This window comes from Pteropus alecto, unplaced genomic scaffold (assembly GCF_000325575.1).
Source record: "Pteropus alecto unplaced genomic scaffold, ASM32557v1 scaffold42, whole genome shotgun sequence".
In the NCBI taxonomy this organism is placed as follows: domain Eukaryota; kingdom Metazoa; phylum Chordata; class Mammalia; order Chiroptera; family Pteropodidae; genus Pteropus; species Pteropus alecto.
The window spans coordinates 12,325,828-12,344,060 of NW_006434825.1; the positions used below are offsets into that span (position 1 = coordinate 12,325,828).

Here is an 18,233-nt window from a genome sequence, read left to right on the forward strand (position 1 = left end):
TTCAGTAAGCTGGCATAACATGGGGGAAGATGGCATACAAGAGGCAAAGAAATAGCATTTTGTGATGAAATGCAACATTGCCCCACTCCCTTCACTATCTTATTCCTATGGCTGAAGTCAGTCCCTGAAATTATTTTGTTGATCTGTTTACGTTTTTATTGTAGCACTTCCTCGTTCACAGGAGTTCAAGCTCACCCCCCAAAACAGAGTTTTTCCGATCTACTGCTGTATCCCGCCGCTAGCAACATGCCCCAAGCACAAGAGAAGGTGCTCAATGACCATTACTGGAATAAGTGGACGTAAAAGTACTCAAGTCTGGCTCTCCGACTCGCTGAGCCCTCACAGCGTATCCCACCGCTGTGCTGGGAAAGATGTGCGGCGTCTCCCGGGTCAGTTTCTGAGCGCCCACACGCGGGGGCCTCTGGGAAGTGTAGTCTGCGAGCTTGCTGAGACCCCGGGATTGCAGGAGCGAGGCTCTGCGCGCGCAGGCGCACTTCCGGTTTTACCCCGGCGCTGCAGCCATTGTCCGGCCCCGGTGCGGCTAAGGCCGCTTTGGGCCGCCCCGCTGCACATCAGAATTGGAGAGAACTGAGCTTGCAGCGGGGCCGAAGGAACCTGCCCGAGCCCTGGGTGAACCTGCAGTCGCAAAATCCAGAGACCCCAGGAAGCGGTGATTTGAGTTCGCGTGTCGGGGTTGCACCTCTAACGGGTTTGGCGTGTGTTTGTGGGGCCGCGCCCTCTATCCTGCTGGTGGGACTGGGCGTGGCCAGAGTGTGTCCTGGACGGGATGAACCTTTAATTTGGGGAAGGGGGAGCAGCAGGCCCACGCGGTGCCCCGGGCACCTCTCCACCACTCTCCTTGGGAAAAGTGTCGGGGATGGATGGGGGCCGCCGAGACCAGGTTGAGTCGGCGGTTGTAACCGGATAAGTGGACTCTCTTCTCCCCAGGCCCTGTTTGGGAACCAGGCCCCAGCAAGGCAGGAATGGCCCCGAGGCCTCCAAAGGCAACGCCCCAGGTGAGCAGCGAGGTCTTTACTGCTCTGTGGTGTCCTATCTAATGAGGTCCCCGGGGGCGTGCTTGGAGCAGTCATTGTTATCCTGGCGACTTCCTTTCCTGGCTCGGTCGCCCCCCTCAGAGCCTCCTAGCCATGTGAAACCGAAGGTGTTCAGAGCTGGAGGGAGCAGGTTTCCCAAAAGTAGGGCAGTACTGGGCGGACAGGGGATGGGATGGGGCAGGACTAAGGCCGTGTGGTCTTCTGGGAGGAGTTAAGGTTGGATGTATTGAGAAGTGACAGTGTTGAGAGTCCTGAGTACCCATCCAGTTCCTTGAACTCTGCCAATAAGGAATGGAGAGGATGAGGTGACAGGACAGAAAACCGCACTGGAGGAAATGACTGTCAGTGAAGGGGAGAGGAGCCAAGCTCTGACCCAGGGTCCATAGAGAGACCTTAAGGGACCTAAGAAGCGTGGTCTGGATTTATCTAGGAAGAGACTGGAGATAGGCCTTTTCGGGCAAGAAGGAAAACAAAAAAAAAACAAGGAGGACTTGACTGGTAACTTTTCATGTCTTTTTCTGCTTTAACAAAGGCATTATAGTGCACATCCCCTGATGTCCAGCCTTCAGTATAATTAATAATGAAGCTGATTTGTAAACCCATTTCTTCTTGTGAGGAAGGAGGCATTTTCTAGAAGCACAACTACTCTGAAGTTATCCACTGATTTACGTGGAGTGTATCATGAAAATATAACAAGGTCCAGTCTTTTTAGGACTAAGAAAAAAATCACATTCTCGTTGCTATGTGTGTAAGACAAGATCAATTCAGATAAAAATAACCAACGAGTATTGTACTTTAAAAGTAGTTTACAGTAAATGAAATGCACACTGTGTAAACTGATATAAAATGCCTGCATATCTTTTACTAATTGTTATATGTTTTTACTTTACAGGGTGAGGCTTAAGGCGAGTAACAATACTAGCATAAGACAGTTATTTGGTTTGAGGATAGCCAGAGCACATCACTCATCATCAGCACCTTTCTATACAAAGTGTTAACTAAGTAGGCTGTGAGAATTAGGATGACTTAACACCTCATGGGGGTGATGATCTTTTCCACAGGTGGGAGTTGCTTTTATAGTGGTGAAAGTAGGTTTGTGTTCTGAGCAGTGAATTTTAGGGATTGCTTTAAGATTCACTTTTAAAGTTATGTTCCCCAAGCATTCTGGTTCAGTTATACTATTCTCATGGAATGGCCTGATAGTCCATCCACTTGGGTTACCTAACTTGGGCTGAAGGGCAGAATAGGACAAGACCTACCACGGGGGCTTTTTAGGCAGAAATTTTCCTTTGTCAGTGGCTCCCTTTCTCTGAGCATGGTCCTTAGCGGAATGCAAAAGATGAGTAATTGAGTCATGTGACTGCTTATGCAGGAAGTTAATTTAGTTGGGGGGAATACAGCCTCATGCCAAAGTATAGTGCAAGAAATGTGATGTCAAGTGTTGCAGAGGTCCAGAGGCTGTTGTGAGTACCATAGAGGGGAGAGGAAGTTCTGCCTGTGGGAAAGTCAGTGGGAACACCTTTGAATAGGAGCAGAGTCTAAGTAGGTGAAAATGAAGGGGATGGGGTTAGAGATGATTGACCGTGGGTCAGGGAGTTGAGAGTCAAGAAGATGAGGGTCATTTTCATGAATCCGTTGGCCTCTGTGACGGTGTGGGCGGCAGGCAGTGGGTAGATGACAATAGAAGGGGGTTTAGACTTTTTTTTTGGCCTTGGTAACCCATTCATTCATTCATGTATTCATTTAGCAAATAGTCATTGAACACCTATAATGTGTTGAGGTACTTTTCTAGGTGGGTGCAGTATGTTAGAGAACAAAATTTATAATGCTCTCTGCTTTTGTGGAGCTTACATCCTAGAAGGATGTGACAGAAAATATAATAAGTAAATTAAATGATATTCTGGAAGGTGACAGTACCTCAGGAAAAAAAGGTAGAGAAAGATAAGGGGGATTGAGTAGAGGAGGTAGAAACTTGTGGTAGGAGTACAATTTTAAATAGGATAGCCAGGGTAAGCCTTATGCTTATGGTGAAATCTGAGCAGGCTTGAAGGTTTGGATGAGTTCTCTGGAAACAGCAGGATGTGTGTCTGATGTTCAGGAACCTAGTATAACTTGAGCCAATGATTTTGAGCAGGGAACTAGTACGGCTTTTTCTTTTTATTATTTATTATTATTATTATTTATGCCTACAGTACCTGGTCTCCCTAGGTGGTCTCCCATTCAAGTACTAATCAGGCTCGACCCTCCTTAGCTTCCGAGATCAGACATCAGGCTTGTTCAGGGTGGCATGGCCATAGACCATGGGCCGTGGCTCCACTGGGGCATGAACCTTCTGCATGTAAAGCAGACATGCTAACCTCTACACTATGGAACCATGTCCAGTACGGTTTCTTCTTAGTTTTAAAGATTGTTGTGAATTGGGAAGTGTAGGAACAAGAGTTTGAAAGTCAGGCTTCTTTGCAGAGTTGAGCCATACCTATGTAAAAACGGTGTATCCTTTTCTTCCTCCTGTATGTACATTTTTAGTTGGGAATTTTAAAGAAAAAGTATTTACCATTCTTAAATTTGAGGGCACCAGAACACTAAGAAATGGGGAAAGTTTTATAAGAAAACTGCACTTGGAGTCCAGGTTTCTTGGTGTTCTACTATGAGGGGGAGGAAATGGAGAGGGACTGGGCCTGGTCTGTTGACTCCAGATCCCAAGAGTTCTGTGGTTAGATCATCATGATGAACAGACCCAGTAAAAGCTGGCTCAGGTCACCCAAACTCAGGGTACTCCTGGGCTACCAGGACACTTTCTGAACCTGGTCAGGATATTTGCTGCCAAGGATGTTCAAGCTCTGTCTGGAAGTCCCCTTTCTCAGCTTCTTCCTCAGCTGGCTGGAGCTGGTCTTTAAGCCTCAGCTCAGACAATCCTAGCCCTGGGTAAGGTCAGGTGCTCCTCTTCTGCATTCCCATAGCACCTGTGCACACCTGTCATAGTTCTGTTCTTATGCCATATGGAGTGATATGTTTACCCACTCATCTCTTATATTGGACTTTCAGCTCCTTTAGGGCAGAACTGCATAACTCATTTCATCCCTTGCTGCAAACTGCACATGTAGTAAGTGGGCCTCACATGAGCAAACATTCATAACCACTGAGCCCCAAGCAGCAATTTTATACTTTCTGCATTTTCTACTCCTTACATGGAAAAAAATGATATTTTTATAGTTGTAGTGACACTAATTTTCTGATAAAATAACTGCATGAAATATGACTTCTGTAAAACATTTAAAAATTTTTTTGCTTTTAATGCAATGTTTGGATGTCAAAACTTATTCCTCTAAGACCTATTTCCAAAGTAAGGTTATTTTTCTGACTTTTCTGTGTATTATACTTCTTTTATTAAAATAAATATAAAGTATGCGATCATATATAGTAGACTTTTTAATAGAAAAAAAGTCATTTATGATGCCTTTTCTGTAGCACCTGTGTTTCGAGAAATATCCTTTTTCTCGTGCATATTTTTTCCCTGAAACATTTTCAATTCTAATATTTTAAATTTCATATAATTTTTGAGGATTTTTATTTTTTTATTATTTTAATGGCCAGATTATATTGCTTTGCATGAACATACCAAAATTTGTTTAACCATTCCTCATAGGACATTTAGGTTGTTTCCAAAATTTTTAGTATTATAAATAATACTTGGATAAAATCCCATTGATTACAGCAGATAATTTTTTGAAAATGCAATTTAAAAAATTCTTTATATCTGTATTAAGTGAAATAGCCTTCAGAGAAAGGGAGATCTTTGAAAACTTTTGGTGCCATGCATATCCTTAATTTGTAGACATTCAGATTGCTTTTCCTTTTTTTCTGTCTTTTGAAACAATTTACCTATAAAACATTTAGAGCCAGGATTTTTATAAAGAGAATGATTTGGGAACAATTTCTACTATTTCCTCAATTATTAAGGTTTCTACTTTTTTGTGTCAGTATGGTAATTTAATTAAAAATTATTTCATTAAGATTTTTCACATTCCTTAACATACTGTGTATTTTACCTTACATTCATTTTTTTTTTTTTTTTAATTAAACTGGATTTGTCTAAGGTTTCTCTGTTTGGCTGGTGTTTAAGAGGAAATAGTGTTTAGATTTGGCTATTAATGTCATCGTTTTTCTGTTTACTACTTTTTATAAGCCAAGAATTTAGTTCACTGATCTATAATTTTTCTTAATCTTCAAAATGACTACTCATTTTCCTTTGGTGAGAATTACCCAGATTCCATTCACTCAGCAAACACTTTTGGAATGCCTTCTCTGTTCCAGACAGTGGTTCTTAACCAGGATCATGCTTCAGAACCAGTCAGAGAAAGGTGTCTGCTCCCCTTGGTGGGCAGTAAGGCTTCAACGGGGAAATGTAGTGAGAGAGTGCACATGCATGATGGAGCTCAGTACCTGGCCTGTGGTGAATGGTTAATACATGTTAGCTGTTGCTCGTTTATAACGAATCACATAAGGAGGTTTTAAAAGTTGTTTGGAAGGGCCCTCACATGGGCAAGTTTTTTTAATTGTCCATGTGATTCTGGACAATTTTAACATGCTTGGTCTTGGAGATATTAAAGTAAAAAGGAGTTTGGGAACTTGTTGAGGGAGAAAACATGAATAAACAGTTACAGTTGTGAAATGTAGATGTGGACCCAATGCTGAAGGGAGGTGAGGGCAGATGAGGGATCTGGAAGAGCTTCAGAAGGGAAGGGCCTATTGAACTGGTTCTAGAAGGATGTCTAGGAATTTTGCCTTTAGAGCTGAGGGAAGAAAGTACATGATGGTCAGAACAGTACCTACAGAGGTGTAAGGAGACACAAAACAATGATATAATCAGGGCAAAGATTACATATGGTAGAAGCATGGGGTATGTGGCAGGAGGCAGAGTTTGAGAGAAAGATGATTCAGTAGCCTGAAGAAAATGGCCTGAGGTGGAACTCTAGAACAATCTAGAACAGTGTTGTCTGAAAGCTACATGTGTAATTTAAATCTTTCTAGTAATCACAGTATAGAAAGAAACAGGTGGAATTGATTTTTGTGACATAATATTTAACCCAGTATAGCCAAATTACCATTTCTACATGAATCAATATTTTAAAATTGTTAATAAAGTATTTTACTTTTGCAGGGAAGGAGATATTAAGTCTTTGAAATCCAGTGTGTATTTTACACTTACTGCACATGTTATTTGGACTGGCCACATTGCAAGTGCTCAGTAGCCTCATGTGGCTAGTTGTTTACCATATTAGACAGCGTAGATCTAGAATGTTATTCCCCGGATTCGTGGTATTTTTGGCAAGGGACGATTTGAGCCAAATTTGGAAGATGAAGGGGAGGGACTGCATATAGGAGACATTTTTGAGGCTCTTGGTGATTTCAGAGCACAGAAGAAAAATGAAGAGTCAAGGATGAGGGCTAGGTTTCCAGTTGGGATACTGCAGATGGTGATGCCATTAGCCTAAATAGAGCATTTGTGTATGTGTGTAAAGGCTAACACTAATGCTTCTCTCTGTACTCAGTTGTTAGGTATGCTGTTAATTCTCAGCTTACCAAACTACTACTGGTCTGGTATCAGAGAGCACTGAGTACTTGAGTGACAACACCATACTGTATGCCATTTAATTTAATGTGTTCTAATTGGGCAAACTGACTTGGTCTTTGGGGGGAGCTTATAAATTAGATTATTTTTATACATTAGCTGCCATTCTCTGGTTTTCAGCTTTGCAAAGTTTCCCAAGTTACAGTTCGAGTGGATTTCTCCTCCAGAATTGGAACATTAGAGTTGAAGGACTGTGTGTCTTTACATTTGCACATGTACTTTCTGGAATTGCCCTTCTGCTCTTAAAACTCTTACTTTAGTTTAGGGGACCCGTGTTATAGATGAGAAAATTGGATCCCTAGGATGTCTGCAATTTGCCAAGGATATTACACATTGTTAGTTGTGGAGCTTTTTAGGGGCCCATGAAGTTGAGTCTTCTCAACTGAATATGTGCTGTTTGCAGTTCTTTGATCTGGGCTCCACTATTTGGCCATGGTACTTTTATGTCAGCATGAAGAAGGAGGGGGAACATTTGCTACTTCTTATTAATTTTTTAGAAGGGGTTTATATTGAGGTCCAGTTATATCTGGAAGAAGAGTGAGCAGTATCTACAGGATGTTACTGGATCCTTTTACTATAGGTGTGACCTGCAGCACTGGGAGTGCCCTAAAGTTACTCTGACTCAGAGCGGCTAACTCACAGTGGACATTTCAGAGTATATTTTACCTGAATAATTTTGCAAACTCTTAATTGTCTTTTACATACCAAAATGATTTTGACCTCTGGAGATTTAAAGGTACCTGAAACAGGTCTTGACACTCTGGGAGCACAGCGAACAATAGGTAACAGATACCATAACAAGGCCTACTGAGGCAAGACAAAAATTAACCCACGAGCACCAGAACTGACAGTTGAGAGGCATGGGGGACCCCAGCCAGCCTCGTTTCAGTGGGGTAGTAAGGAAAAAGTGATTGGAGTGGGATAAGAAGCATGAAAAGACCTTTGACCAGCAATTTCAATTCTAGCTGTCTATTCTAGAGAAATTCTAGCATAATTGCACAAATAATATTTAGTACAGTAATGTTTATAATAGCAAAATATTGGAAATAATCCAAATGTCTATTAACACGACCTGGTCCACTCATCACCAGGTATTTGTAAGCATCCACTGTGTGCTAGGCATCAGTCTGGGCAGATAGCTATGATGGAGATAGATGAAGTCTCTCTTCTCATGAAAGCTCACAGTTGGGAGACAGACAAGGTAACAAGTAAGCAATCTCGGGTAATGGTTAGAAGTACAAGTGTCCTTTTTATCTGAATCTATTTGAAATGGTTTCCGAGGCCAGGTGGCAGGAATTTGGACAGTGAGAGATACCTGTGCTAGGAAGAAAATTAAACATAAAATGATAGACAGTAAATTAGAGGAAAATGCTAAGATAGCTTTTCTGAGGAAGTGATGCTAGATATGAGACCTAAATAACTAGTAACTAGTTATCAACTATGTGGGGATCCTCAGGGGAAAGTGAGTAACAAGTTAAATGCCCAGGGTGAGAACAGCTTGATGTGTTCAGGGATCGCAAGGTCAGCACGGCTAGAGCCCGGTGAGGATGCCCACTGAGTGATGGGAGCTTGAATCTTATTCTTAGTACAATGGGTGCTGTTGGTTTTGGGTAATGGGTATGTTATAATACAGCTGTACTATGGAGTGCTGTGGAGCAATTCAAAGGAATAAGGTGAAATTATACATACTGCTATGGGAAAATCTCCAAGATACATCGTTAAGTTGTAGAACAAGACACTGTATACGTTTGTTTGTGAAACACAGAAAAGGGACCCTTAAGTATATGCACCAAAGTTAACGGTGGTTATTTTTAGGTAAAGTGGGATTGGTGATAGGCGTGAAAGAGGGCTGCCACTCTTAGTTTTCCACCATATTTGGATTTTGTAACAAAAATAGTGCGAAGTCAAGAAGGAATTGACGATTGTATAAAAAGGCTTGGCTTTGAAGGGAAACGACAAAACCTAAGTAGGGATACAGGATTGCATGACATATTGCCCCTCGTAATTTTCCTGCCTGAATATTAGGTTCTTTATAAAATTACGTAAACGACTAGTATATTTATACCAACATTGCACACTCAGCGTATTAAATGTGTGATCATTCCTTCTGATAGACCCTATGGTATGTTCCCAGTATTGCCATGGGAGCATCTGTAGGGTTGATCCTCCTTGAGTGGGAATGTGATCCTACAGGAATCAGTGACATTCAAGGATGTGGCCGTGGACTTCACCCAGGAAGAATGGCGCCACGTGGACCCTGCTCAGAGGCGCTTGTACAGAGATGTGATGTTGGAGAACTACAGCAACCTGGTTTCTCTTGGTAAGTACCACATCTCAATGTCTTGCCTGTTGGTGGGTCTTTCCTTTCCTGGTTGCTAAGGCTGTGGGGCTTTTTGACTATAACTCAGGTGACTGTGTTCAGGGTCACATCTTGTTCACCATTTTGGGACTCAGCCTCACCGGTTTCTGAACCTCTTTAGGTAAAAAAGGTTTTTCTTTTGTAGAACTGGAAGTAGATCATTTGATTGCCTTATTCCTCAAGTTAAACCTTTTTTTTTCTTCAGACTTCCTGAGGTTCAAGGACTAGTACTGACTTGTAGGAGAGTTCTTTGTCCACTTGCACAAACAACCAGATCTTGTGTTTTCACTCATGAGCAGGATATCAAGTTTCCAAGCCAGAGGTGATCTTCAAATTGGAGCAAGGAGAAGAACCATGGCTATCAGAGGGAGAAATCCAAAGACCTTTCTTTCCAGGTAAAGAGTGAGAATTAAGCATGTAGGAAGCAGTATAGACAGTGGCAGAACTGAGGGAGGGGGGAGCCCCTTATAATTCTGTCCTGGGAGCTCCTAGACTGGAAGAGGAGGTTATCTATCTCATGGATGACACCTCTGTATGTCTCCCTTTTCCATTAGGGTGCTTCTGCTTCTGGTAGGTCTTAGAGGAAAAGATCCTTTGTTTTATTTACACTCAAAATACCATCTCTCTCTATCCTGTAACCCTACTTTCTGGATTATTTTCTTCCCTGGTGTCCTCAGTGTCCCGTCATTATTTAGAGATCTCTTCTCTTACTCATTCAGACATAATTGAACTTCCATGTCTCTTCTTTGTTTTATCTTATTGCTTTTACCATGGAATGCCCCAGACTTGTAGGAAATACCCACAGCCTTGGTTCTCCCTTCCTTTATAACTTGTTTTCAGACTTCTTTCCCTGACCGTATTCCTCTAATACCTGTCTGGGGAGCAACACGGTCTTCCTTCCATCTTGCATTCATGCCAATTTGATTCACTACCTCCCTCTGCAGTTCCTGGAGTATTATCTTCTCCTGGTCCCTCCGCTTGTTAAGTGCTTCTTGGCTTTAGGTCTTTGGCTTTTCTTGCTTTTCCCCCTAAGCAAATCTGCCTTAAGGAGTCAGCCCTCCAGCTTCCTCCCCATTCTTTTTCTGTTACCTCCCTAAAAGCGTGCTTGCCTTCTGGTAGTTGCAGTTGTTTTTTTTTGTTGTTGGGTTTTTTTTGTTGTTTTTTTGTTTTTTTATGTATAGACTCAGAAATCATCCTTGTACCCTGGTCAAATTTTTTTGTTCTCACAGGACACCTCCACTTGGAAGTCCTGTGCAGTTCTTATGAAAGGTGTAAAATCTAAATTAATCATCTTTCATCTCCAGCCAGCACATTTTGCTACGTTGCTCATCACCCATTTTTCTCTTGGCCTGTTAGAAACTGCTGGATTTCTAATCTCTCAGGCCACACACCATAGTCAGTTTAGTGTTTTTCTTTCAATCCAGGTTACTTTCTTCCTTTGAGAAGTATCTTAGATGTTCCTGCCTTTTAACTGCTACTAGTGACATCTTAAACCAAGCCCCAGGCTTAGTTTACTATAATTCTCAGTTGAAATTGCTCACTTTTTTCTTTTCATAATTCATATTGGATTTTTAAGATCATAGTTTTATTGAGACGTAATTCACAAAACATAAAATTTACCCTTTGAAAGTATACAGTTAAGTGGTTTCTCAGATATATACAGAGTTGTGCAACCATCACCACTATCATGTTGAACAGAACATGTTCAACACCCCAAAAAGAAACCCCATACCCATCAGAAGTCACTTTCTATTCCCTATTACCCCCAGCACCTGGTAACCATTAATCTACTTTTTATCTCTATGGATTTGTCTATTCTGGATATTTTCTATAAATGGAATTATATATGTAGCCTTCTGTGACTGGTTTCTTTCACTTAGCATAAAGTTTTCAAGGTTCATGTTGTAGCATGTATTACTTCATTCCTTTGTATTCATTTGTTTGTTTCTGAGTAATATTCCATCGTATGCATGTGCTACATTTTGTTTTATCTATTCATCTTGATGGACCACATTGGATTTTATTGCTTTATCTTCATAAACCACCTATCTGTGACAAGAACCTTGCTATTATTCCCTGTACCTCATTATCAGAAACAGAAACTTCCCTTTCAATGTCCTCTATAAGTAGCATATACTCAACTTCATTAGATAATACCGTCCACCTATCCAAAGCCATCTATTCTTTAAGTTCAAGGTCTGTCTAATTTATGAAACCTAATATATACTAATATATTTACTTCTTCCTTCTCTGATCACAAATATCATTTATAACATCTCTACAACACAAATTCAGAATTAATATACCATCTAATGATTTTTTGGGGGGTCAAAAAATTGAGTCTTGTTTCTCTTCTTAGATTTCAAGCTCCTGGATAGTCTGTTTTATTTCTATATATTTAATCTGTGTTGCGAAGCATATACATAGAAGACAGTCAGAAATTACTTGATTGATCGTTATGGAATCTGGCAAGGGAGAGAACTTTATTGTTCATTTATTTCAACAAACATTTTTTTAATGTTCCACTGAGAAGTATTCTAAAAGTATTCTCCATTCTCAGGAATTTAGAATTTAGTCTTGTTACAGGATAAGGAATTGAGGGTTTAGGGCCCCTTAGATGCTGTTTTATTCCATCTTAACATTTTATTGTAAAAATTTTCAAATAAGAAGTTGAAAAAATTACACAGTGAACACCATACACCTACCACCAAAATTCTATAGTTGTTAACATTTTATTGTATTTTCTTTATTGCTTATTTCTTCATCTATCCCCACCTATCAATTTATCTTTTTGATATATTTCCAAGTAAATTGCAGAATGAGTATATTTCACCCCTGCATTCTTCCATGTGCATATCATTAAACAGAGCTTGATATTTGTTTTTTTTTTTATAAAGAAAACATTATATACAATGAAATATATAACTCTTATATTAACTATCTAATTGGTTTTGACAAATGCATTCACCCATCTAACCCAAATTCCTATTGATCTGGAACATTTCCATCACTCCAGAAACCTCCCTTCCCTTAGGTTTTAAAAGTTACCATTCTTAGAACCTAGAAATTAATATTTTTCTGCTCTTAGTATTCTGAAGTTAAACAGAGGTATAGAAATCAATTTATTAGGCAGATTAAAATAAATCTTCTTTGGTTAAGAGAGGTGATTAATATAGAACCAGAACTCAAATAGACTAAAACTATAGCCCCAGTCATAAGGGCAAGGATGATTTATCTCCTGAAATATTACTTTTTCTCAGCTTGTGAAGTATAGCCCTTGATTTCAAAGTAGATCAAAGAATTATTTTTGTTAGATCATTGGCTGCAGATTTTCTCTGCAGGGTTTGAAGATCTGGAGCCTCAGAGATGACTTTAAAGAAATTATAAAATGGATATATTAGGAAGGTAAATTCTGTGGTGGTTTGTAAAATGGACAGGAGTCATGGAGAGCAGATAGGATCCTGCAAGATGGACTGTGATTCTATTCCATTTGTATCTATGCCTAACACTCTCATAATCACTTATTCCCTTATTTCCCTAACCTGTCCTCCTAGATAGGCTTCCTCATTCTGGACTTACCGTTCACTCTGGATCTGCAGTCTGCACTATCACATCTCTTCACTCTTCTTTTCCTCCATTTTGAGTCTTCTCCCCAAGCTACAGGACTAATTTCAAAACAGAGTCATGTGTAATTTGTATCTCTTTCATTTCCTCATTCCTACTATAGCAGTTTGTTTCAACAGAAGAAAATAGGGGACTTTTGCGCTTTGGATTTCTTTCAGACTGGAAGACTAGGCCTGAAGCCAAATCGTCAAATCTGCAGCAGAGCATATCTGAAGTATCCTTTAGCACAGATGAGCTCTCACATGCCACATTAGAAGACGCTTGGGATATGAGTAGTCAGTTAGAGAAACAGCAAGAAAACTGGAAGAGATATCTGGGGCCAGGTGTATCCACCCAGAAGAAAATAATCACACCAGAGGAAAGTTTTGAGCAAAACAAATTTGGTGGAAACTCTAGATTGAATACAGACATGGTTACACAACTGAGCATTCCTTCAAAGTCTAATGAATGTGATACTCTTGGAATCAATTTGGGACATAATTCAGACTTACTTGATCAGAATAATATTCTTGCAAAAAAGAAACCTTATAAATGTAATAAATGTAGAAAAGCTTTTATTCATAGATCATCACTTACTAAACATGAGAAAACTCATAAAGGAGAGGGAGCTTTCCCCAATGGTACAGATCAGGGAATTTATCCTGGAAAGAAACACCATGAATGTACTGACTGTGGAAAAACCTTCCTCTGGAAGACACAACTTACTGAGCATCAGAGGATTCACACAGGGGAGAAACCCTTTGAATGTAATGTGTGTGGGAAGGCCTTCAGGCACAGCTCATCCCTTGGTCAGCACGAGAATGCTCATACTGGAGAGAAACCCTATCAGTGTAGTCTCTGTGGGAAAGCCTTCCAGCGCAGCTCCTCGCTTGTTCAACACCAGAGAATTCACACTGGAGAGAAACCCTATAGATGTAACTTATGTGGAAGGTCATTTAGGCATGGCACGTCCCTCACTCAACATGAGGTCACACATAGTGGAGAGAAACCCTTCCAGTGTAAAGAATGTGGGAAAGCCTTTAGTCGATGTTCTTCCCTTGTACAGCATGAGAGGACTCATACAGGAGAAAAACCTTTTGAATGTAGCATATGTGGGAGGGCTTTTGGTCAGAGCCCATCCCTTTATAAACATATGAGAATTCATAAAAGAGGCAAACCTTACCAAAGCAATAACTATAGCATAGATTTCAAGCACAGCTCATCTCTTACTCAAGATGAAAGCACCCTGACTGAAGTGAAATCCTATCATTGTAATGACTGTGGACAAGACTTCAGTCACATTACAGACTTCTCTGACCATCAGAGGATCCATACTGGAGAGAACGCCTATGATTGTGAGCAGGCCTTCAGTCAACAACCTATTTCTCATCCTGGAGAGAAACCCTATCAGTGTAATGTATGTGGAAAAGCTTTCAAAAGGAGTACAAGTTTCATCGAGCATCACAGAATTCATACTGGAGAAAAACCCTATGAATGTAATGAATGTGGAGAAGCTTTCAGCCGACGCTCATCACTTACTCAACATGAGAGAACCCACACAGGAGAGAAACCCTATGAATGTATTGACTGTGGGAAAGCCTTCAGTCAGAGTTCATCCCTCATTCAGCATGAGAGAACTCATACTGGAGAAAAACCCTATGAATGTAATGAATGTGGGCGAGCCTTCCGAAAGAAAACCAATCTGCATGATCATCAGAGGATTCATACTGGAGAAAAACCCTATGCTTGTAAGGAATGTGGGAAAAACTTCAGTCGAAGCTCAGCTCTCACTAAACACCAGAGAATTCATATGCGAAATAAATTCTAGGAACCCGAAATTAAACAATGTGCAGAAAGCTTTAGCTAAAATATTCTTACTCAGTATCAGAGGATTCTTACTGGAGAGAAAGCTTCAGAGTGTAATGAATGATATGTGTGTTTCTGTGTTGTGTGCAGAGAAGACTGTGCTCCTGAATAGTGTTTTTTTGTTTTTTTGTTTTGTTTTTTTTTTTAATAAAAGCTACATTCACAGATCTGATTACGGACTTGTAAAAACAATTACAAATATATATAACCTGTTGGAAGTGGTATGCCTATATATTGGACTTTATAAGGCTTTTAAAAATATATGCAGATCACCAACTTTTAACAATTGGACTTGTAGTTCTCATTGTTTACAGCCTTTTTTTTATAAACAAAATTCCTGCAGTAATGACCAAAACTTATTTTTAAAATTGCTTGACTACTGCAGTCAGTTGCAGCTCTTAAATTGAATTCACCATGGAAACCAATTTCACCTCCAGGAATTTACTGGTCCAACCTCTTTATTGTACAGATGAAGAAACGGAAAGCCAAAGATGCGAGGTAGTTTACACAGTGTGATACAGCTTATAATGGCAAAGCTGAGTGGAGGATGCAGGTCTCCTGGATCTTTGGTCCCAAGGTCTTGCCACTGAAAAGGTATTTTGGAATTCAGAGGGCTTTAAAATAAATTTTAAGTCAGATGCACAAACATTTAATGAGCACTCATGAGTTGGATACACTGGGAATCATAAAAGCCTAAGAGGCAGCAAGACATATGCAAGTTTGTCTTATTTAAAGCGACTTGTTGGAAGCTTACAAACCAAAATGTTAAGAGAAACTGTAAATGGTTGAACTACTGGTGATTTTATTCCTTTCCCCCCAAGTATCATAATTATACTTTCAGCTAACATGTCAGTTTCATAGAATATTAATTCCTCTTATTGTGCTTTTTTGGATACTTCCATGAAAAAACAAAAACAAAACATTGCTCCCAAGCTTCCTATATTGGATCAATGGGAAAACAAAATTAAGACAAGAATTTTTCCTCAATTTTACTTTAGGGAAGTATAAATCCATTTACCTATTACCATAAAATTTGTCTTTTAAATCAGTTTAGAGAATCAGCATGTGTGCCTTGGAAATGTTTCACCATTAAAAGATAACTTTAAAAAAAGACATATCTATGGTGCTTTTCCATCAGTAAAATCTGAGTTAAGCTTCAGTAGCCCACTACAATCTTTAATGTCTCTTAATCCCTCTCATACGCTATCCTAAAGGAATTTCAAGAAGCTTGGTTGGTTTATTGGCACCAACAGTGCAGATAAATTTGGAAGCAACTGTGGGCATTGGCCCCTTTCATACGAGGGCATCTCAACCCTAAGATAAGCAAACTTTTTCACCTCAATGATGAATCATGGGGAGGAGTGATATTGGTGGTGGTGGTGATAAACCTTTCCTTTTGGCTTGCTTGTATGCCAGGTAGCAGAATCCATCATCCTTGTCTCATCCTGGACAACATGAGGCAGCTCCCAAACATTTTTTGTAATTTTTTGCAGGAAAAATTTGCCTGAGGGCTGAAATGTGGATGTTTAGTCCAATGAATATATCACATGTGGAGCAAGATGAGATACTCTAGCAGATCTGCCCTTCCAAGATGACAGCCATTCAAAAAATATCGTGTTTACGGTGTTCCATGCTTAGCACACACACAATGCTAAGGCCATGTTTGTGTTGTCTTTTACATAGTTTAGCAATAGGTAATTCTACTCACACCCTCTCCTACCGTTTGGTTAGGTTACCTGTCAGGAACTCATTTTGCTGCTGATTGTTTCGGGATTCCCATAGTGGACTATTTGTAAGAATAGCATGAATTGTAGCCAATCGTGTGCTACCCTACTGTTACGGAAGCTTATAAAGAAGTTCCAGAAGACCCAAAGGAGACCACTGATTTGTATATGGAGCCTGCCCTAGATCCAGCCAATCTCTGAATCTCACCACATCTTTATTAATAGGGAGGGAGCCTAGAATATATGTGTGGCTGGTTGAGCAGAGGATTTTGTAGTCTCAGTCACCATGCACCATGCATTTAGGAATACCCAGCTTTCTAGGCCACATGAAATGCATCCTTGTAACATCGACTGTATTAGTTCAATAAATAGCCTTAGTTGAATGGGAGTCAGTTTGTCTTTTTCAATTTTCAGAACTTGGCTAAGATTAAAGAGTGACGCATCAAGGCAGAGGGATTAACTGCTAAACATCACAGCCAGGTGAGTTAATTACAATTACCATTTATTGAGTGCTTACTACTTAAAGGACATTCTGCTAAGTATTTTATAGCTATCATTTCAGTTAATCCTTACGTCTCTCCATTCTAGGTCTTGTAGTAGCTATTGTTGCCCAGCCTTTTTCTCCCTTTTTTCTTTGTAGCAGTCCCTGCTGTACTGACCACAGGAATAGAAGTCAGGATATCCCTGGGGCTCAGTGATTGTTTTGGGGGAAAGCATATGACCTAGTAGAGCCAATATTAGATTCCTTTGCCAGCAATTTTTTTCAAAACTGAGTTGACAGGGAAACTTTGATTTTGAGTTGGTAGGCCAGAAAGATGAAGGTTTTGAGCTTCCCGGAGCCTGATTCCTTACCAGAGAGGGGAAGTCTGCTGTAGTAGGAGAGGGTGCTACTGACATGATGGTGTTCTCATTTCTGATTCCTGAGGTCCTTGGACCTGGCTCAATTTCTGAAGCCCTTTTTGGAATTCAGTAGTCTCCAATGATTACCCCCTTTTTGATTAAGCCAACCTCGTCAGATTCCTGTTGCTTGTATTAAAGAATGCTAATTCGTGTGTTGTATCCTTGTTTTTCAATGGGAAAAACTCAGGTAAAGTAACTTGCTCTAGGTTATACTCCCCATGGCAGATTTAGGCTTTGAACCCAGACCAACTGGCTGCAAAGGCATAGCTGTTAACCACTAACATGTCTCCAGAGCCATGTTATGTTCAAGGAACTGCATATAATGCAGAGTAATTTGGAAGTGAGTGAGTAGAGGGATGTGCTGGTAGGTTTGGTCAGAGACCAAACAGACAAAATGAGGAATGGCCTTGGAATGGTTTTCTTGACTCAGTAAATTAAATTCCCTAAATTCACTCACAACCTTCATACCTTAATATATCAGATATTTATATTTGCCCATACTATAAATAATACCTTGTGTCATACTTAAAAGAGCTTTCTCATAAGTATTTTCCATGTTGCTAGTCTCTGGATCTCCACAACAAGTCTCCTACTGTTGTGACGATATTTGGATTGTTTTTGGCATTGATTTTTATAATAATGACGCTGAATACTTGACTCATACAGGAATAAACTAGATAAGACAGCACAGAAGTAATCATCTCAAGATTGCAAAAGGGAGCCAGTCTCCCACTTCTCATATCTGGGTACATCTGGGGAAGGGCCTCAGGGCAGGTATTATGTCCCCAAGAGCATCTAGGACACCTCTGTGCTCCATGGGAAGATAAGAAAGCACTTCTGAAGTTTGTAGGTGTAATGATGATGGTAATGCTTAGCCCTTCATAGCTACTAAACTAGTTCATTCTTACTCATCTGTTAAAAGTGCAAAAGAGCAAATGGCGGTCAGATTGCCACTGATTGTCCTACTTCAGCTAAATTGGTCTCCCTCTTAAATTTTCATAGGTTACTGTTAATATTCTTCATGTTACAACAGTTTGTATTTAATTATTTGGTGTTCTCCCCTCACCCTGCACTGTATTGTGAGTACTAGAATG

The 18,233-nt window shown here is 40.1% G+C and overlaps 1 protein-coding gene across 12 annotated transcripts; it reads left to right on the top strand.

Annotated features, from left to right (window-relative positions):
• The first annotated feature begins 415 nt into the window (after positions 1-415).
• On the top strand, positions 416-16,627 carry ZFP90 (ZFP90 zinc finger protein). 12 transcript variants are annotated; one of them, XR_003045728.1, is made up of 6 exons: positions 500-670; positions 949-1,016; positions 8,881-9,007; positions 9,343-9,441; positions 12,829-15,109; positions 16,009-16,627. XR_003045728.1 is itself a non-coding variant. In XM_015587771.2 (5 exons), the coding sequence occupies exons 2-5, from the start codon at positions 984-986 to the stop codon at positions 14,475-14,477; spliced, it is 1,905 nt and encodes a 634-aa protein (XP_015443257.1). In that variant the 5' UTR covers positions 416-670; positions 949-983; the 3' UTR covers positions 14,478-16,627. The 12 variants fall into 12 exon arrangements, 11 of the variants coding, with proteins under 11 accessions (XP_015443257.1, XP_024901081.1, XP_024901082.1 ...); XM_015587771.2 differs by having other exon boundaries at positions 416-670; positions 9,346-9,441; positions 12,829-16,627; XM_025045313.1 differs by having other exon boundaries at positions 500-709; positions 12,829-16,627.
• The last annotated feature ends 1,606 nt before the right edge of the window (positions 16,628-18,233 follow it).

What these genes read in the sequence shown, in the direction of transcription:
- ZFP90 (XM_025045313.1), top strand. Translation starts at nt 984, where the DNA reads ATGGCCCCGAGGCCTCCAAAGGCAACGCCCCAG. An exon ending in CTCCAAAGGCAACGCCCCAG is followed by an intron (nt 1,017 to 8,880) that starts GTGAGCAGCGAG and finishes GTGATCCTACAG; the next exon opens with GAATCAGTGACATTCAAGGA. An exon ending in CAGCAACCTGGTTTCTCTTG is followed by an intron (nt 9,008 to 9,342) that starts GTAAGTACCACA and finishes TTCACTCATGAG; the next exon opens with CAGGATATCAAGTTTCCAAG.